Source organism: Rhagoletis pomonella, unplaced genomic scaffold, assembly GCF_013731165.1.
Source record: "Rhagoletis pomonella isolate Grant_MI unplaced genomic scaffold, Rhpom_1.0 Rhpom_scaffold_00003, whole genome shotgun sequence".
NCBI classification, from domain to species: Eukaryota; Metazoa; Arthropoda; class Insecta; order Diptera; family Tephritidae; genus Rhagoletis; species Rhagoletis pomonella.
The window spans coordinates 67,667,135-67,694,187 of NW_023458557.1; the positions used below are offsets into that span (position 1 = coordinate 67,667,135).

The window sequence follows — 27,053 nt, forward strand, 5'->3', positions numbered from 1 at the left end:
TTTGTTAAGATGGACCTGTATGTTGTTGATGTAAAGGAGGAGGAGCTAAACTACTCAGCATTATTATTTTTGGCCGATAATACGTTTTTCTAGTGTATAATCATGTCTTTATAGCTTATAATTCAATGTCTTTTGTTCATTACCAACAAATTATATTTTGTCGTATTTTTACTCTTCTTTCTCTACATTTTTAGTACACTTCTAAGCAAGTTAGGATTTTCTGCTTTTCACCACGTGAAAAAGCATCTCATCTTCCATCCGAATCAACCAAAAAGTGAAAATTGATTTTTTGACACCTAAGCCCCCTTTCCGTAGACCAGGTCACATATATTGGTATGAAAACAATGTTTCCAGAAGACTCATAAAGCAAGCAACAGATTCTGAATAACTAATATAAATAAATAACTATATAAATAAGTAATATAAATGCACATACGGTGTCAGACCTCAAAATAAGTGATCATGAAACGATACTAATCGAAATTAATGAGCGTGAGAAAGCAAAGCCCACCAAATCAACCTTAAAAAGATTAACCTTTGACAACCGTATTTTATGTGATACTGTGAATGCAAGATGTGGAAATTGCAATGAAGGTGATCTCGAAACATATGCCACAACATTTAATGAAGCTTTAAAAGAGGCAATCGATAAAATGACAATAGTGAGAACAGTGAAGTCTAATGTAAGCAGATGTAGATGGTATAATGCTAGACTCAGGACGTTAAAGGCTGATTCACATACAACTTTCTTCGCTTTGCTTGATAGTTCCTTGCTTTGACATATAAGATCGATGTAGGCATATGCATCAGTATGCTCACGTTTGAAGCAAAGCAAAGCAAAGCGAAGCAAAATCTTGGGCAACTCTCGACTTTTGCCCGCTTTGGCAATTGTATCTTTTCTCGTGCGCTTGCATTTGCATTTAATGACAAAAATTGGGTAAATAGGAAATTTTATTGCTATTATTAATGCATATTATTATATTGTTATCTATTTTACAGAGAAAATATATGGAGGAAAAGGAGAACGTAAAAGCTGTCAAAGCGTTTATTGTAGCATACCTTCTGCATTTCACGCTTTGTTGTCAAAGTTTGAACTGTCAAGCAAAGCGAGGAAAGTTGTATGTGAATGGCCCTTAAGGCAATCGAAGGAAGCAAGCTATAGGCGGACAACGTGGACTCGAAATACAGAAGACTGGGCGCGTTATAGAGAATGTAGAAATCGGTACATTAGTGAGCTGAATCGGGCCAAGTGCCAATACATTGAAGCAAAAATAGATCGGTATTTGGACCAAAAAACCATGTGGAAAGCAATAAAGCTGAAAAAGGAGCAAAAAATATCAAAAAAATTTAATTCGGAGATAAGATCGTAAATAATAAGCATGAACTTGCCAGTCGTCTCAACGAATTCTTCGTAGAAAGTATAAACCGAATAAACGTGGCAATACCAGCGGTTCCTTACATTAACCTTAGGAGCAGAGCGGACACACGCTTTAAGTATAAGGAAATAAATCTTGTGGAGCTAAAATCAACGCTGACTAAAATGGATGGCAAAAAAGACTGGCAGTCAATGTCGATTACTTACTTGTTATCCACCTTTAATGTTACTGGGCCGATTGTCCTATCTTTAATTAAAAAGTTACTTGTTACGGTATATACCCACATCGCTGGAAGCAGTCAATAGTAGTCCCAATAGAAAAAGTAAAAAAAATGCAAAAAAGCCGGAAGAATACAGGCCAATCAACACGCTATTAATTGAAAGCAAAATTATTGAAAAAATTGTTCACGCTCAGCTTGAAAACTATTTTGAGAAGCACAACCTCTTTTGTGAGTATCAGTCTGGATGCAGACTAAAGCATAGCTGTGAATCATTGCTTAACCTTGTCATCACGAAATGGAAGACTGAACGAGATAACAAGCGAGTGATAGCAGCAGTTTTTATTGATTTCCAGAGAGCTTTTGAGACGATCGATAAAACGATATTAGGAGCGTTCGACAAGTCAAAAATTTGTAATAGTTTTTCCAAATTTTTACTGGATGGCGTTCGATAACGACAAAAAATGATCCAACACACAAAAATTGAGAGAGCAAGCATTCATTTTGATGCAAGAGAAGCGTTCATTTTGTACTGGCAAAATTTTAGTCAGCAAAAATTATCCAACGCGAAAACATATGATCACAAAACATATGGTTGCAATTTCTGTAAACAAACAAAATTACATTTTCCTAGTTTTGGTATTTATATGCTTTTTGGCTGCCTGCTATGTGACTTTATGATAGCGCCAACTAGTTTTTACTTCTAGAAATGTTCCTGGCGAACATTGAACGTTCACTTTCCTTTTTTTCTTCTATGGAGGCAACATGAATTTCAGTTTGTTTACAAATAAAACATAAACAAAGTCAGCTGGTGTGTCTTCTTCTTGCGGTTTTTGCAAGTAATGGCTAATTTCCTGTTAGTTTACTTTTTTGCTTTTTCATCTCTTTGGGGCTTACTCTCTTGATTTTGATTGTTGGCTGGTGCTGGCTAATTTTGTTATCGAACGCAACTATTGTTAAAGAAGTTAGAGGACTACGGGATCTCAGGGGTCGAACACCGTTGGTTCCAGAGTTACCTTTCCGGAAGACACCAGAAAACGAGACTGGAAGGCGTGGAATCTGATTCGACGACAGTTGTACTTGGAGTTCCCCAGGGGGCACGCTGCTTTTTATTATCTATATCAACGATCTTGAACGAGCTTTGAAGGATGCGAAAATTTGTCTATTTGCTGATGATGCACTACTATACGTGGCGAGAGACACTGCGGATGACTGTATAGCAAAGCTAAACAGTGACTTAGTATCTGTAGCACGATACCTTAAAATGAATAAACTGAAACTAAATATTGCGAAGACAAAATAGATGCTTTTCGGCGGTAGATCTAACTTGGACCTCACTATAGACGGAAGCACCATTCAAGAAGTAGACCAACAACAACAACAACAAGTAGACCAAATAAAATGCCTGGGCGTTTTCTTAGATACTAAGTTGAAATTTGATGCACATATTGATTATATTTGTAAAAAAAAAATCTAAACAAGTTGGTTTAATGTGTAGGATCAGAAGTAAGGTATCACTGTGCTGTGTCAGGCAACCAACGTGTGATTTATAATGTAATCTTATTCATTTTCAAAGTTAAAAGTCGTATGCTTCCTAGATATCTTACGGCAGAAATTAACTATGTGGCCATAGTTCAGCCATATTTATTAAGAAATAACGCCGATATAAAAACATCTGAACGTCAATTTTTCATCATCTCCATACGTCTTTGGAACACACTTCCCAGTAGACTAAGGCTATTAAGTAATGTACTGCATTTTAAAAAAGAATTAATCTCTTACTATAGTAATTTATAAGTTATTCAAATTAATATTTTTTTTCTTTCTTCGTCCTGTTTTCTTTTCTTTTCCTTTTATTGTTATTCTTCAAACCTAATTATTAATTTCCCCAAAATTTTGCTTACTTCAATATTACATAAATTCTATTCTTAGTTCATAGACTTAGTTATATATGCAATTTAAGATTATAATATCAATCTGTAAGATTTACTTACTTTATTTTATCTTGACTGGCACTGTAAAATAATTTTGTTAAATTGTTGTGCTGGGAAAAAAACATCAAATAAATAAATACAAATAAATACAAAAAGACCGTCGTATATATCAAGCGCAGCACATAATAGTCTATTCTATAGGGGAGCAACTATATTTAATTCGCTACCTTATGATATAAAAGAAGATTTAATTTTCAACTCATTAGAAGAAAGCTATCAAATTGGGTAAAAGAAAATTTTGTATAACCATCCTTAAACACAAATGGAACATGTATATTTCTATAGTACTAAGTACGAATTATAAAAAAATAGCTTAAAGCTAAATAAATATACTACTACTATTAGAGATACCAAGGAGTTTTTTTCCCATTTTGATGCCTTTTTAATATAAAAACCCACCGAAAAGGAGGAAATCGGCAACTCCGCCATTGGCATACATGTCAAACGTAGGAATTTTAAAAATTAAAAACAATAAACAAACAAATTCAAAACAAAGAAATTGTTTGTACTAGAACTTTTTTAAGAGAAGCAAATCACGTATGGCGGACAATAAAAATACAAAGAACGATGATAACAAACTTAAAAAAAAGACATTGCACAACGTTTTAATGAGCTTTATATCAAATTTAAGTAAAACTAAGCCAAAGAATTGAAAATTTGTATTTTTTGTTGTTTAGAAAAAGATATATTTAATCAAAATTATAGAAGGCATGTATACTTCTCCCTTTAATTTTTTCATACAGTTGATGCTTCTTTCTTGTTTTTACAAAATGCAGGGATACCGCACTTGCTTCGGTACAATAAGTGTATATTTGCAAACGAATGCAAAGAATGGAGTGTCATATCTTAAAAGGTTAAGAGAATTAACGAAACAAACAAACATTTTATAGTCTAATGTTTCCTTCAAAGCGCTATAACCGTTTAAGTTATATTTTTTTAATTTGGACATGTGTGTTATTTTCAATGCGTATTTTTTTCATTTACTCGTGAATTTTGGGTACATTTTCTTATAGTACCTCTTATTCTTTTTTATATTCGATATATATACTCCGATGTTCGCCGTCGCCCCTCTGTTGGGGATAGTAAACCTCCGAGTGTATTCTGTCATGAAAACAGCTTCTCATAAAAATTGGTTTATTTGTTTAATTATATACCGGACACTGTCCTCACAGATAAGCAGGAAAAAAATAACACGTTATACAAAAATAGTCATAATATTTATACATACAGGATAACAACATATGTGTAAATTATTTGAAAATAAAATAATCATTGATATTAATTTTAAAACGTTCTCTACATGAGTAATGGATCTGTGAATGGGCTCATTGTTAGCAAATTTCGTTTTTCGCGTTGGTACGTAAAAAACGTATTTTTCTCTTAGAAGCCTCTCCGGCGCATTAAAAAGGCATAAGCGAAAGTAGTTCTGGGGAATCGATTTTGTTATCGCAATTATCCTTGATGAAAAGAATACTACAAATTTTTCTCCTGTTAGCAAGGTATTGTAAATTCAGTATTCTGTTCGTAAGATGGCATAGATTCATAAGAAAACATGCGTCGAAGGGCAAATTTAGTAAAACGCCTCTGAACTCTTTCTATGCGGCCAGAGTGGGTGACAAAATCTGAGTCCCAAATAATGCACGCGTATTCCAAGATAGATCTCACCAAGCAAATGTAAAGATTTTAAGTGAGAGTGGATCTAAAAAGTCCTTTGAGTTACGTTTCAGAAAACCCAATTTAGAGTTTGCCGTACAGACTATATGTTCTCTGTGAAAATCGAAGTTTAGTTTCGAGTCTAAGTACGCTCCTAAATCCTTGAAAGTAGTTACACGATTAAAGGGTTCGCCGTCGGTAAATGTTGAATTATACTTTATACAGGCTATTTTACGAGAAAATGTAATAATGTTGCATTTTGAGAAGTTTAAAGAAAGACCGTTGCACTTACACAAGTTTATCAGGGCTGATATGTCTAGCTGTAGTCTAACACAGTCGTCTAGGTATTTTACTCGATAACATAGTTTTAAATCGTCAGCGTACATCAAAAAGTTGCAAAATTTCAAAGTTTGGCTGATGTCATTTATAAATATTGAAAAAAGCAAGGGGCCTGAATGACAGTTATAGATTTAGAGAGGTTGGTGCCAATTTTAACCACAAATTTTCTGTCTTTAAGTACTACTCAAGCCATTTTAAAGCGTTGGAGTGAATTTCAAGCTTCTCGAGTTTAATAAGAAGCCAAATATGGTTTAGGCTGTCAAAAGCTTTCACAAAGTCCGTGTACAGAGTGTCCACTTGTTCGCCCTCCTCCATCACATTGACCACGAAATTTAGGAATATGGCAAGATTTGTATTGGTGGATCTGCCTGGGTAAAAACTGTGCTGCTGCGTAACAATATAACTCTTAAATGCCCCAAAGAGCTGGTTGTTTACAATTTTATCCAACAGCTTTGTAATGGTAGACAGTTTTACAATGGGGCGATAGTTTTCAACTAAATTTCGTAGGCCCGACTTATAAATTGGGGAAATAAATGAGGTTTTCCACTCGTCAAGGAAGTCACCGCTTTCAAGGGACTTGCTGAAAGTTTTGGTAAGGGGCAGATAAAGAGAGATTGCATATCCTGCTCCGTTTGAAACATCTAAGTCTAAAAGCGCTTCCAGAACTTGTTTTTCAGTGATAGCAAACTGTCCAATATTTATACATTCCAGTAAAGTAGAGGTGTCAAACGACGTGGTGACAGTATTAAATCTATCAAATACCGACCCAAAGAATCGAGCGAAAAGTTCACACGATTATTGTGTTGTGGAAGCGATAGAGTTTCCAAATGCCATGGATTTCGGGATGCCATTAACTTTACGTCGGCCGCTGTGGTGTAGTGCAATTCAAACCTCCGAGTGTATTTCTGCCACGAAAAACAGCTTCTCATAAAAACACAATCGCCGTTCAGAGTCGGCCTAAACAGTAGGTCCCTCCGCTTTGTGTGACATCAAGGCGCACGCCACAAGTCGGAGGAGAAGCTCGGCCAAACACTAACATATATGTAAGCGCCAATCAATTATTATTATTATTAACTTTACGTTTTGAGTTCAAAAACAACCAAAATGATTTATGGTTAACTTTAATATTAGTCTCTAGTGAATTAATATATTTTTCGTATACAAATTTTGATAAGCATTCAAATTCTTTTCTACGCTGGACAAACATTTTTTTTATCGTCGATGGAACCAGTTTCTCTAAATTTTTTATGTGCATTATTCCGCTGATTTTTCAGTCTTAGTATATCTTTCGTGTACCACGGAAGATTAAAAGATCTCTTCTTTTTATAGGTTGGAACGTATAAATTAAGGCCTTCTTTTACCACTCCCTTAAACCTTACATACATGCTTGACAAGTCTAAGTGCTCAAAAATTTTGTTCCAGTCAATAGAGTCAAAGAATGCGTTAAGGGCCGCAAAGTTTGCTTTAGCATAATTAAAGATGTATTCGGGTTCGCTATGATCATTTTCGTACATATAGAATGAAAATTGGATTGCAATTGCTTTATGATGAACCGATTCACAGGTTAGAGGTATATCATATCTATAAATACTAAGGCAATGTCATTATTTATAAAGACTAAATCTAATATGCTGCTTAGGTCGTTTACAATGTCGTTGAAATAAGTCAAAAGAATATAATGTATCACAAAGTAAAGGTAAAAGGAGTTAAAATGCCATCTTCAGGATTTTTTACCCATTGAATAGAACCCAAATTAAAATCACCTAGAATGCATGACGTTTGATAGGGTTACAAAGAGTCCATAATAAGGCTTATATTATCAATATGTGACTTATATATGCCGTAACCAATATAGGTGGGATGTAACTTATAATAAAAGAATTTCATTAAAACTATCACGATGCGTTTCACCACAGCGACACAGATTTGCTCGATGTTATCGCCAGTATGAAAAAGTTTTACCTCATGACTAGCACGGGAAGATGACACTGCAACCAAAATGCCGCCACCTCTAGTTACTCCAGCCTGCAGTATTCGGTCTTTACGATTAACTTCATAGTATCGTCCAAAAAATCTGCAGTTAGCCAGGTCTCAACAAGTATGATAATAGGAGTGTTAGCTATGCAAAAAAATTGTACAAGTTGGTACCAATTGTTACCAAATCGTGTTCGTTTAGCCAAAAACTCAGTAAAACTTGCAAGGAGAGAGCACAATTTTGACATTTCATTTGGAGGGGAAGTTGCAAATTCGTGCCGGGAAAATTTTTGCCAGTAAGAATTTGCAAGCAGGATTGTGGCACACGATTGCATTTTTGTCAACATTAATTTGAATCAACGAGTTCGTTAAATTTAAAAATGCACAATCTTGTTGCGACTTACTAATGAAAGAAGTATGTAAATATTCGTTTATTCAATTATTTTAATTAATTCCAAACACCTGTACTCGGTACTCGGCTGAAAAAGCTGTATTCGTAATCGGAACGCACTCGACACCACTGTCGATATAGGAAATCCGACAGTGACTTCAACAATGAAATTGAAGCGTATGTTGAAGTCAGAATACGGGGAAAGGTACGTATAGGTCCTGTTTTGGTTTCCACCTGAAATAATTTAAAAAATTTATTATGCTCGAAATGCAACCGTGGACGCCAACCAGCGCAAAACTCAGTAAGTTTCCCTCTTTGGGAGAATAAGATACCTTATTCTCTGAATTTTGTTACTGGCTAATTCTTACTGGCAGTTGCATAGCGAACACTCCTAATGTCGAAATCGTGTAATGCAGCTGATTGGTACAGTGCATTTGTTTTCGTAAGCAAACCGCCAACATTATGAAAATAGACAGAGAGCTTAGAATTTCTGACAAATGTATCCATCAGAGGTTTGCTTCCATCGGGGCCCTTTTTTGAAAAAAAATCAAATGGGCGATGATGTAAGACGGTGGATGCCGATTTTGAAATTAACCCGTTTAATTGATTCGCTTGAAGCATTTTTTTTATTAGCTTATAGCAGTATATAAGATTAGCATCGATATTTGTATGCCTAGCAATATAAGCGGAAATGTCTTTAGTTTCAACGGAGGGTTTGAACGAGCTTAACAGGTCTATTCTGCGCTGGTAACATAAATTTTGTAACCGGTAAATTTGGTTACCATCTCATAAGCTAGTAACAAAACATTGCCCCGTGAAATATGCAATACAGGAATTTCCACAAATCTCCATAGCTGAATTGCTGAATATTTTCACTGCATTACCAACGTACCTAGAATCGCGGTGCAAAGAAGTGGTAACATTTTTTGGTAATAAACTTTTCCGGTCACAAAATCTTCGGTAACGTGCAGAATAGACCTGTTAGTGAAACCATTTGAGGCGAACAGCAACATCAAGTTCGCAGTTAGCGTTCGAACCAACAACGATGTCACGCGTTTTGTCATTTCCGTTTGCCTTAGCATTTTTCTAACGATTCTCAATTACACCAGTGCCTTCGCTTAATACAACAACAGCTTCAGCGTCGACAGAAATTTTTGCAGGAGAGATATTTAACGGCGGAGCTTGCTTGATACGTTAATAGAGTTGCTGTTGTTTGCGACTTGCACATTCTTCCGACAAACATCACCAGAAGCACAATTTGCCCGTGAAGCATTGTAAGAAGGCGAGACAGCAGAAGCGACAGTTAAGTCATGCAAATTAGGAGAACGATGATTAGAGTTGTTATTGCATGCACTTAAGCAGACACCATGATGCAATAATACAAGGTTCGATAAAAGGTGCAATCCCGTATTCCTCGGACTCGGACTAGTAAAACTGTCAAAAAATAAAAATTCGCTCAGAGCGAGAGAGTAACATTGAAAAGTACGGGATCGCTTTCTAGTAAAAAATGGTAACTTCTGTCAACTTCAACATAACATCCAAATTTTGGTTGTAAATTTTTGCTTATTTTGTATGTAAACACACTCAGCTCACACATGTAAATAACCAAAAATACTTTCAAATTCATTAGAATCCACTTAAACAAGTAATGAAATACTTTTAAACATGAATTAGCAGAGTGCACTTTTCTTTTGTTTACAATTTGGTTGCCAAACACAACAGCTGATCGTTTGACACATTTACCAGAATTTACCAGCAAAAAGCTCTGATCCAATACTTTTCGTGAAAAATCCTGTAAAACTGTCAAACGGCAAAATTACTCTCTGAAGTGAGAGTAAAAAGTGAGTAACAACAAAAAGTACGGGAACAAAAAATCCATTTTTCCTGTAAAAACGTCAACCAGTGATTACTTGACACTTTTCATGATTTCACCAGAGGAAAAAGTTCGGGTAAAATCTTGCAACTTCCTTCTCTACACAACTCTCCAAAAGTCGCTCTCATTTACAGGATTTTGGAGTACGGGAACATTTTTCCTGCAAGTTCGTGTAAAATCCTGTAAGTTCATGGAGTACTGGATCAGAGCTAAAAATTCTCGGACTAAAACTGGTAACTTCTGACAGAGAAAGAACCGTATTTACTCTTTTTTGTCCTCTCAAAAGTCAGAGAACCGAGTACGGGATCAATTTCCAGTAAAATCTGACTGATTCTGACTAGTCCGGACTCGTACGGGATCGCAACTAAAAATAAATATTTCTATGTATATACCAAACTTGCCAACGTCAGATGGCGCATAACTCGAGAATGGATGGTCCACTTTCAGCCTTTTTTTTTGTTGTATTTGTTTGCCAGATGATGGATATGAAGAAGCTATTTGTTTGTGGAAAATGTGCAATATTTATTAATCAAATAAAACGGCAAATAAAAAAAATTTGGAGCTTACTTTTCTTTCGCGGTTATGGCTCGATTGTTTCGAATATGGTAATTCGAATTCTTTGCTGTCGCACTTTTAATGTTCTGGGGAGATTATACCACTATATTAATCATTCGCCGGGTTGCACGAAAAAAAAATTGAATGACTAAAAATATCAAAATATTCGCCATAAAAGGCGTTTGCATTGTTCAACTTTGCATTCTACTTTCAACTAATCGCTTTCAACAAAGTTGGTCGCCAGCCAACATTCGCCTCATGCGTACACCTTTTAAGTGTGCAATTACATCGCGCCATTGGGCTATTTCACACTAGAATGACAGAACAATTATTGTCACGGTTTCACACTGGATGAAAATTAGCAGAATAAAATAAGTATACGTACAGGACGTTTGAATGTATTTGTAACTTCTGCGCTTGGAAGTTGCGTAGCGGGGTAGAAGCTGGAACAACTTTTTGAGAAACTTTACCTCACCGCACTGCCTCTCTTGCCTACAAACAGAGTTGTTCTGGTGGCAGAAATGTTCCAGTGTGAAACCCACCATTGACTAAACTGAGCTGTCGTGTGACGATTGGGCCTATGGATGCGGTTTGGCTGCGTCAAAGTCTCATTCGGAGACACCAGGATTGTGTTGTGGAGGACAATACCTAAATACCTTCGTTGGCTCCACGAATATCGACAAATACATTTCGGCATTTAAGTGAATTTCGTCTCTTTAGCCTACATTGAATTTCTGTAGTCCAACGATTCTTACCCATTTTGTCTTGTTGGCGCCAGCGAATGAAGAACAGCATTTTTTTCAAATTTAAAAAGTAAAAATTTCACTACTAACAATTTAAAAATGTTCTTAAAACTTGCAAAGAAATTTGGAAACGAAATATCACTGTTTTTGTTTTTAGGAGTAGGGTGGGAGTGTCATTGATAAAATTAGAGCGAGAGAAAGTTTTTCTTACAAATCCTTTCATTAGGTGCGTTCGTTTAAAATCTCCAGTAAAAACCAACCAACTGCCAAGTTCCGGCGAAATGTCATCTGTTCTCTCACAAGAGAAAAATATCCCAAATAGTACGCGAACAGAAAATTTGAAGAAACTTGCAAGTTAGACGAACAGCTGTTATAATTTTTGCTTACATTCAAAAGTGTAAAATTTAAAACGTACGAAAAGTCATCACAAAGTGTTATACTGGCACAGTTTATTGATTAAACAAATAACTACTTATTTCTTACAATTTTAATTAGTCGCATTTTGTAATTTTTAACTTCCAAACCATCAAATTCAATTTTGTGCTTTGCGTAAATGCCAACCAGCTGTTTTTAATCAGCTGTTTTCCTGTTGGCAAATTGCTGTTGGCAAAATTTTTTCCAGCAGAAACCAGCAGCTTCCCCTCAAAATGAAATGTCACTTTGCTCTCTCAATTTCCCCTACTTTGCAAGTTTTTTGCGTACGCGAACGCAAAAACTTGTAAGTTTTGGTTAAACATGAACAATTAACAGCTACGCGAACGCAACTTTTATTGAATCATGTGTCAAACTCCAAAATATGCAAAAGAATGAGAGACAAAAGAAGATAGGATATAACCCAGTAAGCATTAAAAATATACAAAGGTGTTTTCTGCAAAAGGTGTTGAGCTCCTTTTCTTCGCAAAACAGAAAGGAGAATTCTACTGCCTGAGGGTTATAATCCCTAAGTGCGGCCGAAGGCCTCCTACGCAGAAAGGTGTTATCTGCAAAATGTTGTTGTTGTTGTTGTTGTTGTAGCGGCTACAACAGCCCCGCCCAGGAACGTTGGTATCTCAGTCGTTGTCGTCAAGTTCCACTAACGGCAACCCTAGGAAGCGTGCGGCTTCTGTGGGGTTGGTCCACAGGGACAAGGCCGTTAGGGTTGTCGGGTTTCCGGGCATGCGAAGAGATGTTTCAAGTCATGTGGGGTCTCTCCGCATGCCGGACACTCATTCGGCACATCCTCATTCAATCTACTCAGGTAGGAGTTTAACCTGCTGCAGTAGCCGGAGCGAAGTTGTGCTAGTGTTGTACGCGTCTCCCGAGGCAGATGAAGCTCCGTCTCGTCTGTGTCCAGGGGCGGTATGCCTCGAACGGCATTCACAGGTCCGGAGTCTACATAACTCGAGACTGACTCCCTGTGAATGCCCTTCAGGGCCTGTCGGTAAGCAGTCGGGTCCAGAGGTTGCTTGATGAACCTCTGGTCTTCGTCCGTCAGTCCATATAGATGCCTCCTGACGTGCCTAGGCGAGGGCTCCTCTGCAAGCAGCTGTCTGTTTGGGTGGCCGCTTCTGTGGCTCCCGATCAGGAACTGCTTGCAGAGCATTATATTGTGCTCCTTTACGGGGAGCATTTGCGCCTCGCCGTGAAGATGGTGTTCGGGCGACATCAGGAGGCATCCTGCAAAAGGTGTTCAGCCCCCCTTCTTTGGCAACACAGAAAGGAGAATTCTACTGCCTGAGGGTTATAATCCATAAGTGCGGCCGAAGGCGACCTACGCAGAAAGGAATTCTACGCAAAAACACATTTGTTAAAAAGAACATTTTTTTTATAAAAACTTTTTTTTTCTATTTTTGATTAACTTTTTTATTCTTTATTCCAAATCGCCCGATATCTAATTTGGCACAATTTCTTTTATTAAATAATCCCACGGTTTCTTTTAGTTGGGTCATATTCCATTTCAAACTGCTTAGTTTGCCTAAGAAAATTCTGTTTTTCCCCCTTTTTCAAACGGTTCCCTAGGGGCCTGTGGGAGGAGCCCAAAAGGGGAATACGCCTTTCTAGTGATCGCTACTAAACTTTTCCCGAAATATGCCCTTTTTTTTGTAAAATTCGTAGTTTAGCGTACATTTATCACTCCTTTTCTCCTTAAACTATCCACTTCACCAATACATTTTTGTATTCCCCTTCACTTTACACTTTACTCGATTAGTTATAACTCATGATACAATAGCACAAGGTGGTATCAGTTGTGACAGCTCGATTTGACACTGCCTTAGCTCAGTAGAATAAGAGGACAAACGGGCAGAAATTAATCCCCATTTGGGAGAAAAATATAAAATTTCATGTTTTCTTCTAAACAAAATTTGCTTTCTTATAGTATATTCGTAATGAAATAAAATAAAATAAGATAAAATACCATTTTGAGAAAACAAAATGTGTATACTGAGAAAAAATAAAAAAACATTCCACTATATTATTAGGCAAAGAATTGTTAAAGAAGTAACACTGTTTCACCTAAGGCATTCAACATGGCGGAATTAGAGCGAGAAGCTGCCAACCGATAACACCTTGTATTATTGCATCATGGTTATAACTTGCTTTACGACTTTAATATTAACCCATTAGTCACAATTCGTTAAATAAAAACACCTTCAAAATCACGCGTCTGACTTTGGTTGCATATTCAATTAAAGTTGCGTTCCAGATAACTTCGTGTAAAAACCTGTAAAATTGTCAAATAAGGTCGGTGTTATGCAGAAATTTTCTTTGGCAAACTGCGTGCAATTGTTGTTGCAGCAAACTCGGAGAGAGCGAGTTTGGCAACTCTCACAGCAAACTAATTTAGTTTGGTTAAATTGCAGCAAATTCGGCGTTGTCATATACAAAAATTTTAGATAATTGTTGCTATACACAAAATACTCATTTCGTGTTGGCAATAGCCATGAAAACCATAATGAACGTGCAACCCTGTGCCAAACTCGACATAACCACCTCCGAGCAAACTAAGCAGCCGCCATTTAATTTGGCAAACAAAATTTGTCTGCATAACACCGACCTAACAAAATTACTCTCTTGAAAGAGAGGAGCGAGAGCGAATCAATAAAGGTCACCTGGAACTCGAAAAACCCCTTTTCCTGCAACTACTTCGATTTTTTTTAATGAAAAGTGCCATGGAGACGATCAAATATCTTTATCAACCGTCTCGCGTTATGCTTGATAAAAAACAAGCGCACTTGCCTTCTGATCGTCGTGAGCAAGTGCGCGGACAAGAAAAATAAATTGTTTGTTTAATTGACGAGTTTATTTGAACGTTTGCGAGCCAATCTCATACATATGCAATGCTTGACGTATTTATTTGATTGTCTCCGTGGCGCTTAAGGTTCTGTTTTTGTTTACAAATGCAACCCTGCCTATCGTTAGACACTTTTCATGAACTTGCAGGAAGAAAAACTTCGGACTAAAACCTGCAAGTTCTGCCTGAGAGAGAGAGAGCAAGTTACTCTCACAAAAGTGGTTTGACTTAGGTCGATGTCATGCAGACAAATTTTGTTTGCCAAATTAAATGGCGGAGGTGGTTATGTCGAGTTTGACACAGGGTTGCACGTTCATTATGGTTTTCATCACGATCCAGAAAATAAAGGTCGCGCCATTCGCGGACCGCTAACCCTCTCTTCGTCGAATTGACAGCATCCACCTAATCGCTGACGTCATAAAATACTTTTGTTTACATTCCCTGTTGCCAACTTCATGCCTTTCGCACCAAATTTAGTGGGTATTCAAAACCCGAAAATTTTTGAGTTTGGTGCTTAACGCGTTTTGGTGCTTTTGTTTTCAGTTTCAAGACACCAAATTAGAAAATCTTAAAAAATGGAAGCAAAATTTATAGCAATCGTAAGTGTGGTAAGCAACTTTACAACAATTTAAACAAAATCATGGCACAGTGACAATCATAAGCGACAACAAAATATGTGGCAGCACCTTCAATCATGCCAGTAGAAATCAACCGTCGTGCAAGAAACATTGATTTTTATTAATTTGAATCGGCATCCTTACAATAAAATTATGTATGCGTATAAAGTCTATAAAATACACCAATAAAAATTTGGTGCTTTTTCAAATTCAAAACTTGGCAATGCTGTCTTTTGTCCCATGCTTCCTCTTTTTCTTGTCGAGTTCGTCTTGCTCTCTCATTCTGGTCTTTATTGACGTCACGGCCAGTTGCTCTCAGCTCGATTGGCGCAATCTTGTATTCTATCATTCTTGGGTTTTCATGGCTATTGCCAACACGAAATTAGAATTTTGTGTATAGCAACAATTGTCTAAAATTTTTGTATATGACTACGCCGAATTTGCTGCAGTTTGACCAAACAAAATTAGTTTGCTGTGAGAGTTGTTGTTGTTGTTGTAGCAGCATACAAATTCCCCAAAGACATTTTGGGGAGTGTTGCTGGAGTGACAGTCCTTGGCCAGATATAAATCTGGGTCGTTCCGGTTACGTAGACCCGACTGTCGTGGGAACGTGCTGTGAGAGTCGCCGAGTTTGCTGCAACAACAATTGCACGCAGTTTGCCAAACAAAATTTCTGCATAACACCGACCTTACAGGTTTTTTGGCACCTGTAACGCTTTCCTGCAAAAAAAAAACCTGCAAATCGTGAATATCGTGAGCATCTGGAACGCAACTTAAATGGCGGAGTTCAACTGTCAAACTCCAAAATATGCAAAAGAATAAGAGACAAAAGAAGATAGGATATAACCCAGTAAGCATTAAAAATATACAAAGGTGTTCTCTGCAAAAGGTGTTCTACTCCTTTTCTTCGCAAAAGAGAAAGGAGATTTCTACTTTCTGAGGGTTATAATCCCTAAGGCCGCCTACGCAGAAAGGTGTATCTGCAAAAGGTGTTCAGCCCTGTGTTGGCAGCACAGAAAGGAGAATTCTACTGCCTGATGGTTATAATTCTTAAGTGCGGCCGAAGGCCGCCTACGCAGAAAGGCGTTCTCTGCAAAAGGTGTTCAGCTCCCCTTCCCGAACATTTTCCCCGCGTATTACTACCGTTAACTTCGAATTTCCGTAATATGGTGTTTACATGAGGCGATTTTATAGATACACAAAATAGGATAATCTATCACAGAAGAGAAAAGAAACTTTTTTTTAAGTTCTAAATTCAATGAGAGAAAACTATTCACGTACGCCATAATTTCGCAGTATTATCTTAAATGGTTATTTCTTATGAATGTACATACATATAATTGCATATTACAGTAATTAAAGATGGGTAAACATAAAAATTATATCATATAACCATTACCTTTACACAAAGTGGATACCATCTACAATCTACGCGGCTCCCAGAAAGATTTATAACAGAAAGTGTTTTCCCTAAGTTTCTAACATCTCGGCGCAGTAAGCATGTCCGGGCCAGAGAAATTTTTGAGCTAAGATCATCAGAACGCATACCCTTCAAATCATTGTCGAAGCTGCGATGAATGGGCTTAGAGCAGGCGCTGTTCCGGTCCGACCAGATTATATGCTGTGAATCATTTATCACTTCCAAAGTTTTCTCGAATATACTTCTAGGAATTTTTATAAATTCGCTGGTTTTTTTATCTTTTTTACGTCTTTTGATAGTACGCCTGGTTGGCAAAGACATAATTACTAGAGCAACACTTGTTTACAAGAGATTATAAGAAAATAAAACACTAATAGTTGCAGATTAGTTTTCTTCTTTTGGGATACAAGGTGGACCACATTTGCGAATAAGAAAGTTATGTGGGGTGTTCACGGAAGAGATTATGTAACCAGTTAACGATTTTTTCGATATAAATGTTGTTGTGCCAACAAGTGCAATAGCGATCCGAAATTTTCGCTAACTGGTTATAGAATCACCTCACACTTCCTTTGGCATAAATGCAGTTGGGCTCCAATTCTCAAATTAAAACAAAAAAATTTGGAATCGATAGAGAAGATTGAGCTGAGTATAACGGTATACTTCTTTGTTTGGGCAAACAACAACAACAAGAATTATCAAAGGTTAACAGCCCTATTCTAATAAAACCTCACAACTGAGTTGTGAACAAAAATTTGTGAGATTTCTTGTGAGGTCAATTTTGTGAGGTTATTCTTGCCCACACCTCATAAGAAAAAAGCTCAACCAAATCACCACACGAGGTGAAAAGCATTTTGCTGTCGTAAATAAAATAAATACAAAAGATGGATGCTGAACAAGAGGAAAAGTAAATATTTTTGGAAATTTGTTTATTTTTTTGATAATTACTGACTTTATTTATTTTCTAGGCGAATTTAAAAAGAAATAACAAAGCAATAGTAGCTCCAGTACTTCACATAGTTTACAATCCACAACTTGGTGCACAAGTTTGTATGGAATTAAAATCCTATGCCTGCTCTAACTCTTCCGAAACTGCCGCAAAAACAAGCAATAACTCCGCCATTACTGAATATACTTTTAGTTAAAAAAAAAAAACTTAACTCAGACACTGTTAGCGGACGAAAATTAACAAAACATTATTCAATTGCTCAATAAAAATCGGCTGGTTTTCTCTTGTGAGGGTCTCCTTCGTACATCATAAATTTACTGACAATTGTGAGCGTATGAGCTTTTGAATTTACGCCAGCATAGGGATAACCTCACAATAGTCAGAAACCTCACAATAGTGAGTGTGGTGATTTTTGTGAGGGTAACAGAATAGGGCTGTAAATTTTAAGTTGGTACTTAGCCAGAAAAGTCGAAACTAAGGCGACTATGAATAGCTTTAGGTGTAACTTAGGATAGTTTCGACTTAGTTGTGAACTAAATATGACTATGAATATGCGCCCTTGGTATTTTAATGAAAGTATTTTGCATCCCCAAGGAACCTCAGTACTTTGGACCAGAGTATTTAGCGCCTGCTAAATACTTTCATTTTTTGTACTTTGGTATCTAGCAGCTCCTAAATACTCAAGTTTTTCTTACTTTAATATCTAATAGTTCCTAAATACCTAAATATTTTTTACGTGGGTATTTAGCAGCTCCTAAATACCTAAGTAAATAGTACTTTGGTATTTAGAACAACACAAAATACCTAAATAATTTTGTGCGTAATACTTAATATTTAGTAAATACAATTTTGCCTATCACTGACTTATATATATAAGGGCAAAGGTGGAGGGGAATATGTAGATGAAGAAAATAATAAACTTAAAAGTAAAAACAAAGATGAGGATGAGGATACCGATAAAAGTAAAGATGAAGATAGGGGTAGAAAGGTTAAAATAAAGGTAATTAAAGAGGAAAGGATATAGAGAGAGACACAGACTCAATCCGGGAAATATTTTGGGATTTTAGAGATTTTCCGGCTTCTCGAAACTTATCGATAAAATAATCGAAATTTTTATCGGTTTTGTTATCGATATTCTTATGGATTTTGTTATCGAAATTTTTATCGATATTTTTATCAATTTTGCTTTCGATATTTTCGAGACTTATCGACACAATAATCGATATTTGTATAGATTTTGTTATCGATATTTCTATCGACTTATCATCGATTTTATAATCGATATTTTTAACTATTTTGTTAGTGATATATTTTTATCGATTTTGTCATCGATATTTATCGATTTTGTTATCGATATTTATCGATTTTGTTATCGATGTTTATCGGATTTGTTATCGATATTTATCGATTTTGTTATTGATATTTATCGATTTTGTAATCGATATTTATCGATTTTTTATCGATATTTATCGATTTTGTTATCGACATTTATCGGTTTTCTTATCGATGTTTATCGATATTTATCGATTTTTTTATCGATGGTTATCGATTTTGCTATCGATATTTATCGATTTTGTTATCGATATTTATCGATTTTGTTATCGAGATTTTGTCGGTTTTGTTATCGATGTTTATCGATTTTTTACCGATATTTATCGATTCTATTATCGCAATTTTTATCGATTTTGTTGCCGATATTTATCGATGTATCTATTGATATTTATTATTGAAATTCACGTAAGATTTAACTGCCATCGATGATATTTATGCTGGCCATGTATGTACATATATCGTTTGTTAGAAAAATTTGTTATTGAATAGCGTAGTTCAAATTAACATAAGTGATGACAGCTAAGCACAAAATGGGTTCAATATCGGATAGTAGTTTTTCTGAAAATTGCAGATAAATTGTATTGAATATAAGCCATCGATATATTTATTAAATATGACACAAATTAGATATGTAACGTAAGTTTCACTTCTACAGTGTGGCCCAGGCGCACTTACTTTTTTTTATTAATTTGTGTTTCTTCCATAGAATCCCACGAGTAAGGAGGAAGAGAGAGGTCATCCGAGGCAAAGCCACGGTGCCCCGGAAAGACTTAAGCTCGGAACACTTTGACGACTGCAACTTCACGACGTAACGACAGCGACATCATTTTGTCGACAAATGTCGCCTTGAAGCCAGCTTCTTAAACATTTTGAAGACCTCAGCGACATAGCAAACAGCTGATTTTAAAGTTTGACATTTTCGTATATTTATTTCACAAATTGTGTATTTTTATTTAAGTAAATAAGAAAAACATGAACAATCAAGAATATGTGATTAATTTTGCGACAATTTAATTTTGCAGCACTACATCTACTCATTGTCGCCGGCAAAATTAGAAATAGATTTAATTTGGCGACGTCGACAATTGCAGTCCTGCAGCCAAGATGTCGTGCTGTCGTCAAAATAATTGTGTCCGTAAGAACGTGTGTATTTAAAATTTGACAGATGCTGCTTGTCGCTTGCTGTCGTCAAAGTGTTCCGAGCTTAAATAAAACCAGACGGCGCCACGTGACTGGAGTACGTAGAAAGACACACTAACGTAGTGCCATTCAGTCCGCAGGCACGGTCCGATTAACACCTGGCCTTACGGATTTTATCGAGTTGTTCTCTCTAGAGCCGCCATATTCACTAAAAGCAAAGGCACCTCTCGCAGGGTGTGACTCTTCGCCACGTATGGTCGGTCTTGAGCCATCGACTGCCCCTGATCCAGAGCACTGCATCACGGGTGATAACAGCACCAAGAACCTTGACCCCCATAAATGTAGTAATAGTCTCATTTAGCTGTGTTGTTTTCCCACAAGAATGAGAGAATACAAGATTGCGCCGTCCTGGCCGTCGACAGTTGTGTACCACAAGTAAACAAAGAATAGAAAAGAAGAATGAATTTAAACTGCCAAAACAGTTCACTTTACAGCGGAAAACGTGTTTTAATTTTGCTAAATGCGAAAATATTGCATTTTCACACAATCTATTAGAGAATAGTGAACGTTTTAGTGCACTCGATTGCTTTGCAATCAAAGCTGCTGCAGCAAACGTTTTAGTGCACTCCATTGCTTTGCAATTAAGACTGATGCAGCAAACTACCGGCAGCATCTCACCGGGATTGATTAGTTAACTTGCTAAAGGAGGATGCTTGGAGCAGAAGCGAAGTCATTGTGATGCAATGCTGTCAATATAATAATAAAGATTCATTTCGAGAACGGCTTTACCTTGCCCTATGTACACAAAATGCAGCGATTCGTCGCAGCGCTACACTTGCATCTACGCACCTCGCATCTTGACGGCTGTCGAAATTTAACACATGGCACTTCTTTTTTTTTTAGTTTTTACGCAGTCTTCAACTCAAAAATTAATCCCGAATTGGCAATTAACACCATTTAAACTGATTTTTCACTTATAATTAAAATTCTCTTTGTCGCTGATTTGTAAACAAAGTTTTATTTACAAGTTACCACAACTGTCAAAATCGGAAAAACCAAAGTAGAGGTACCACTGACGGCGCCACCTTTGTTCGATGCACCGTGCTTTTCCCACAATCAAATAAGTTGTAAATCTTTCTAAGGTTATAACTTTCTGCCCTTTCATAACAATTATATCAACAAGTATATATTAGTAATATGCCGTTATTTTTGCATTAGTCGTTAAATATGTAGGTGGTTGCCAATTAACGACTATATGAAGCGGTTTTAAATATTTTTATAGCAATTTATTATAAAAAAAAATAAAATTTTTTAAGCTCAATTTAATTATTATATTTTTTGTATGGTAATTACATGACTTTTATTCAAACATTTCATTTTAAGTAAAAATATCGTTTTATATTAAAAATCGTTGCAGGCAAAAATTTATACAGCTGTTTATTTCACTGTCAGCGGATGTGCTTAAACTTAACCATATAAAGTTTATACCAATTTAAAGGTATTTCTCTGCTCTTTCTAATAAACACATCATTTATTATAGTTAATAACGTATTTTTCTTAGAAAAACGTACATTTTTATAAAAAAGGCTATAATTAATTTTTTTTTTAAATATGTATATAAGATATATAAAAATATGCATATCAAATAAAAGGTCTATCAATTACCATATCCACATTTTGAAATAGTTTTCGAAATATAAGTTTTTGAAAATATTGGCGAATATTCATAGTCATATTTATTTCACAACTAAGTCGAAACTATCCGAAGTTACAACTAAAGCTATTCATAGTCGCCTTAGTTTCGACTTTTGTGGCTAAGTACCAACTTAAAATTTTGTTTCGGCTGCAGTTGCAATTAAGTCATAACTAGGAAGAAGTATATTTTTTAAATTAAGGAAAAAAAGACGAAATATGTAAAAATTAAGTTGGCAGAGCGTGATTTTGATAATATTGAATGATCTCCAATTGAAATTTACAACGAGCGATCCATTTGAATCGGAAGATGAAATTAAATGCGTATTATAATTCGAATAAGCCTACATCACAATTTTATAATTGGAATGATTTACATATATAAATGCTCAAATAATAAGTCAATTTCATGCTTGTACTTTTAAAGCAAATTAGTGCATAACATTTAGATATGTGTTTGTGTGTTTCACAGCATGCTTTCGATAAACATCGACTTCACATCATTGCGGTAGTTCTAGCTATTTCACACAATTAACAAGAAACTTATACCTTATTCTTTAGCATAAACATGCAATGAAAGTAAAAATTACATAAACGGATGATCAAACTGGACATTATTTAATAAAAATGTAATTTTTCCAAAATATCGTAACGAAAAATCGATACATTTGCACACTCGTTTTGCAATATCCTAAAACTAAGTTAAAACTATGTTCACATATCAATATTATCTCAATCAAAGCTCGTTTTTTAATCACCCCGTTTACACAGGCAAATATCAGATTATTTGCCGTCAAATTTGTTGTGCTCACATCTCAAGGAAAAGTTATGTTTCTTCTCTGTGCCACCGTGATCACGTTTTTCTGCTATGATATGCAATATAAATATATTTTAACTTAACATTATGTTAAAAATACCTTCACAAACTTCTTTTACTTGCTGGCGTACATTTTTGTTTACTTTTACATTTGGCATTTCTCCTCTTTTTCGCAAAAACAATCGATAAAGCTAGGATGGACACCGAAAAGTTATCGGTTAAATCTGAGATTATTTTATAATTACAGATTAACAAGGGACGAATATTATATGGCTAATCTCTTGTTATAAATGAAATGAGGATAATCTACTTATATGTGAACCTAGTATAAAACTACTTAGTAGAAGTTTGAAATGCGACTATGAATAGAAGTGAATTTTAAGGTGGTACTTAAATTTAAGTTGCAACTTTATTAGTTTCGACTTAGTTGCTGGACTATGAATACGCGCCATTGAAAATTCCACCTTCTAGCTCCGCCTTTATTAGTTTTCGTCAAAAATGGTTTACACGTTTCAAATCAGTAGAAAGGAGCGGACCACGCCCACTTTTAGTTCTTGTTTTATCTCAAAGTCCGCTATACTGCACTTATGCCTTATTTATTCCTATGTGAAAATATACTCTTATGAATAACCAGCCATTTTTGTTGTGGAATACACTTTGTTTTGTTTCATTCCATTTGTGCCATATGACAGTGGTAAACGGTACAGGATGAAAACATTTGTTTGTCGATGGTAGGAAAAAATTTATTTCGCTCTTGTAAGTCTATTTTTTTATTATTAAATCTCTGAAAAGCCGAGTGGAGAACTATGCTTTTACTGGTATTATCGAATGGTATGAATTCTTCAAAGTGCTGTGTAATACAAATGCGTATGTAACGTGGTAAACGTAATTTTGTTTTTATATTCCCGCAGATATATATTAAACAAAAAAAAAAAAAATATGTCGAGAGATATCGATCAGGAAGTTTCGGACACTTTATGCACTCTTTTGAGTTTTGATGAGGATAATTTCCTCAGTCAGGAGGAAGTAGAGGAGAACTTAAGGAACTGTCCAAATATTGAGCATGTCAACTATCGTAGTGCCAATAGCCCTGGGGCAAATGTTAAAGATTGCCCTGACTCGGATGTTAAAAAAGATGACTGCCAAGATCAAAATGAAGATACTAATGTGAGTCAGGATATTGTCCAGGATCAAGGGAGCCCAGCTATTGAAGGTCAAAATACTGCGGCTAATGATACTGGAGATGTAATCGATCCCAAAACAGTTTTGCATGCCCAAACTGCCGACGAAGAAGAAGACACAGAGAGCAAGTTATTTAAGCAACCCTTGGACATCAAAATGGAATTTATTTGCGAATCAGAGCAGTTTACTGAAGGACATTTAGAATCATCACGAAAGGTTGCTGACGAAGAGGAAGATTACAACTTTAATGAACATGATGATTTTTTAAAAATGGAGTTTATTTCCGAATCCGATCAGATTCCTGAAGACCATATTGCCGGCGAATATGGTTTTGAAGACCAATATAAGAAAGATATAAACTTCAATGATGGATTGACACATGTAGAAGTGAGCTCTCTCGATGATAGTTTTGAAAGAATTGGGAATATCAGTCCAAAAAATGAACTGCTTGATAACATACTTCTAAACCAAGATTCTGCTTACACACCTAATGAAGAATTGATCATAAATGCTGAGGAGGATGGCGAGCTCTCGTCTGTAATGAATGATCATAATTACACATCACAAGAAAAAGCAACTCATGAGGAAAATTTGCATAAGATTTTGGTCAGTCACATTTTAAATAAAGGATCTACCACTATGTCAGTAAAGAATGTAAATGACTTTGTAGAAAAAACATTGGAAAGTATAAATACATTTAGCACTGATAGTGGAAATCTACAAAATGATGCCCGTGAAGACCCAGGAGGCTCTGTAGGATTGACCGATATTTTTTGTGATGGAAAATCATCAAAAAAAGCTGTGTTTGATGATAAATTAAAAAGTCTTTCCACCAATCATTTCCCATCTGAAAAAGAAGCTACGGACAAGGCAAACACATTGAGAGAGCTTCCATCTGATTATGGTTTATCCCAAACAGATAATTATAATAACACGATTTGCGCCGAAGACGGAAGTTCTATAGATGGAGTGGTTCAAAATATCAGTATATCTTCTATAGCTTCACCGAAAGAGGACTGTTCGGAACCTTTAGAACATGCGATGGGTGAAATTTCTTCCCAGGAATCGGAAGGCATAAGTGATTTGGTAATACAAAATTTGCAATCAACTCCCCAAGAAAGCACTGGACATATGTCCGCAGATGAAATAGAAAAAGTAACGCATAACGATGTTCGCACCGAGCTTAGCGGTGGGGATGTATCAGAGGAGCATTGTTCGGATACATTGGAAGTCAAAACGTGCAACGAAGCGAACGAAAATAGTCACGAAAAGATAGACGATGAGCAAACGAGATTACTGCTTCTGCAGGACGACCAAACCGTTTCAGATGGACACACAAAAACGACGACATCTAATGAGGAACTGCTTAAAATTGCCGAGGAAGACTTCGAAGAAGGCAAAGAAGAAATTAATACGACGGAGGAGTTCCTCGCCAACGAAACCATTTCTAATAAGATCTCAGCTAGCGTCACTGAATTGGAAAAAGTAGAAAGTAGCGCATACGCCGATAACAAAGATTTTAAAACTTTGAATTTGTCATCTGTTCCTTCACCACAAGAGAATTGTTCCGAGCCCATGGAGCATGCAACATTTGATGAAGCTTTCGAACTAAATTGCAAGGAAAAATCAACAGTAATTAAACATTTAGAAACACTTCTGTCATTTGCGAAATCCCTACAGAACGATTGCGAGACATTTACATCCTCAACAACTTCTATAGAAAACAAGCTAAAAAAATATTTGCAACAACAGTTTGAAATTTTCAAGAAAATCGTTCAATCATTTACAGCATTTCGATGTGAAGAAAAATCCATTCAGACTGACACAAGATTATCGAAACGCAAACTGAAAAGGTTAAATCAAAATAACAAACAAATTCTGCTTGATCCTAGTGACTCAAGCAGTTCAAGTGACTCGAGTAGTTCTGAAACATCAATAAAATCTCAAATCTTCCGGGGTAGAGCAAAAACAAGCGCAAACAAAGCACAAACGGATTCGGCAACAAAGACATTCAATGGCAATAAAAATGAGAGTATTGCTGGTGAATACGACGATGGAGTGGCATTAGTTGATTATACACAATCCGAAATATTTGAAACTGAGGCATTTTGTGAATCTTTCTCTAACATAAGAAAACTAAATAAAAGCGATACTTTAAGTGATGATGATATTAGCGAGAGAGATGTAGAGGACACATGGGACTGCAAGAAGGGTAAGCCCAGTTGCCATGTTGAACGCAATGGGTCGCAGAATGAGAGTGACAAAGAGAATTCAATGCACAAAAACTTCGACAGTAATAAGAATTCACAGGACGATGGAGACAAAGAGATTGAACGGTAAGAGACGGAGATACATTACTTTGGAAATGCCCAAATTCATTTATATTAATTTTAATTTACTATTTTCTAACTATTAGGCTAATTAATCTTAACGGTTTGATCAAAAGACCTAATTTGGGAACAGGACGGTCAGCGGAGTCAAACGAGAAAGCAAAAACTAAAAGCAGTATTAAAAATAAGGATCTGGCAGACACTTACATCGATGATGATATACATCAAGATATTATTTCTGATGCGAGTATAAGCGAAGTAAGTATTTGCTATAATAACTTATGCACCAATTTTGGGTACGCCTTTATCTATTATAAATAAGGAACTAGCGCTTAAGCTATCAGCCATCGGACTAGCAACTGGAAAGGAAAATTTTCACCCGATCTTCAGCCGGAACAGCACTAGTCCAGAGGCAGGGGGACCTGTTTTAGTAACATATAGGGATGTTGGGGTTAACGTAAACCTAGCTGACCAACACATTTTTGCAAATTTCTCGGAAACCAATAGAACACCTAAATTAGTTTTGGAGGCCCCAATTAACACCTAAAAGACACCTAATTCTTAGTTTTTAACCGACTTCCAAAAAAGGAGGAGGTTATCAGTTCGTGGGAATATTTTTTTTTTTTTTTTTTTTTTTATGTATGTTACCGCATAACTTTGGACCACGTCAACCGATTTCGATAATTCTTTTTGCATCGGAAAGGTAGTGTCTCAGAGGTGGTCCCATACTAATCTGGTTAAGATCCGATCAGCGGATCATGAGATATATATATATATATATTTTTTTTTTATATGGGAGTTGAAGTCGTTTTTTTTTTTGCTAAAAATTACTAGTTATTAATTTTTGTCGACTTGGGTCATCTAGGTTTACGGACGTACTCCGAACGAACACTAATGAATTTTGGTGGGATAGGGAAAATACTGCATTTATTTACTTCTAGTTCGAAGAAATCATGTAGGCAAAACCATAGTTTTTGAAAAGAGGGGGCTTAAAATAGATTTATCAGCAAAGCAACGGTTAACATCTCCTCCAACTTGGCAGCCCCCGTTGGTATACAACCACCCTAATAACTCCCGAAGGAATTCAAGCAGGAGGCTTCTAACCAAAGGGTCTGCTCCTATGGGAAAATGTTCGAAAATATTTTATGCTTAAGTCTACGCCATTTGTATTTGCGGTGTTGAATTTACGTA

At 36.1% G+C, this 27,053-nt stretch overlaps 2 protein-coding genes across 5 annotated transcripts in view; one reads left to right on the plus strand and one right to left on the minus strand.

Annotated features, from left to right (window-relative positions):
- The window catches only part of LOC118735396, a 61,773-nt gene extending 44,963 nt beyond the window's left edge, over positions 1-16,810 (minus strand). The window contains exon 1 of one of the 2 annotated variants that reach the window (XM_036465116.1): positions 16,403-16,810. In XM_036465116.1, coding sequence (XP_036321009.1) covers positions 16,403-16,744 — 342 coding nt within the window. In that variant the 5' untranslated portion in view covers positions 16,745-16,810. The remainder of the gene's footprint in view (positions 1-16,402) is intronic. The other variant, XM_036465117.1, reaches the window with a different exon arrangement.
- A 6,239-nt stretch (positions 16,811-23,049) lies between these two features.
- The window catches only part of LOC118735397 (transcriptional regulator ATRX-like), a 101,676-nt gene continuing 97,672 nt past the window's right edge, over positions 23,050-27,053 (plus strand). For all 3 annotated transcript variants that reach the window (XM_036465118.1, XM_036465120.1, XM_036465119.1), the window contains exons 1-3: positions 23,050-23,181; positions 23,262-25,868; positions 25,949-26,120. In XM_036465118.1, the coding sequence (XP_036321011.1) occupies positions 23,290-25,868; positions 25,949-26,120 (2,751 nt within the window). In that variant the 5' untranslated portion in view covers positions 23,050-23,181; positions 23,262-23,289. The remainder of the gene's footprint in view (positions 23,182-23,261; positions 25,869-25,948; positions 26,121-27,053) is intronic.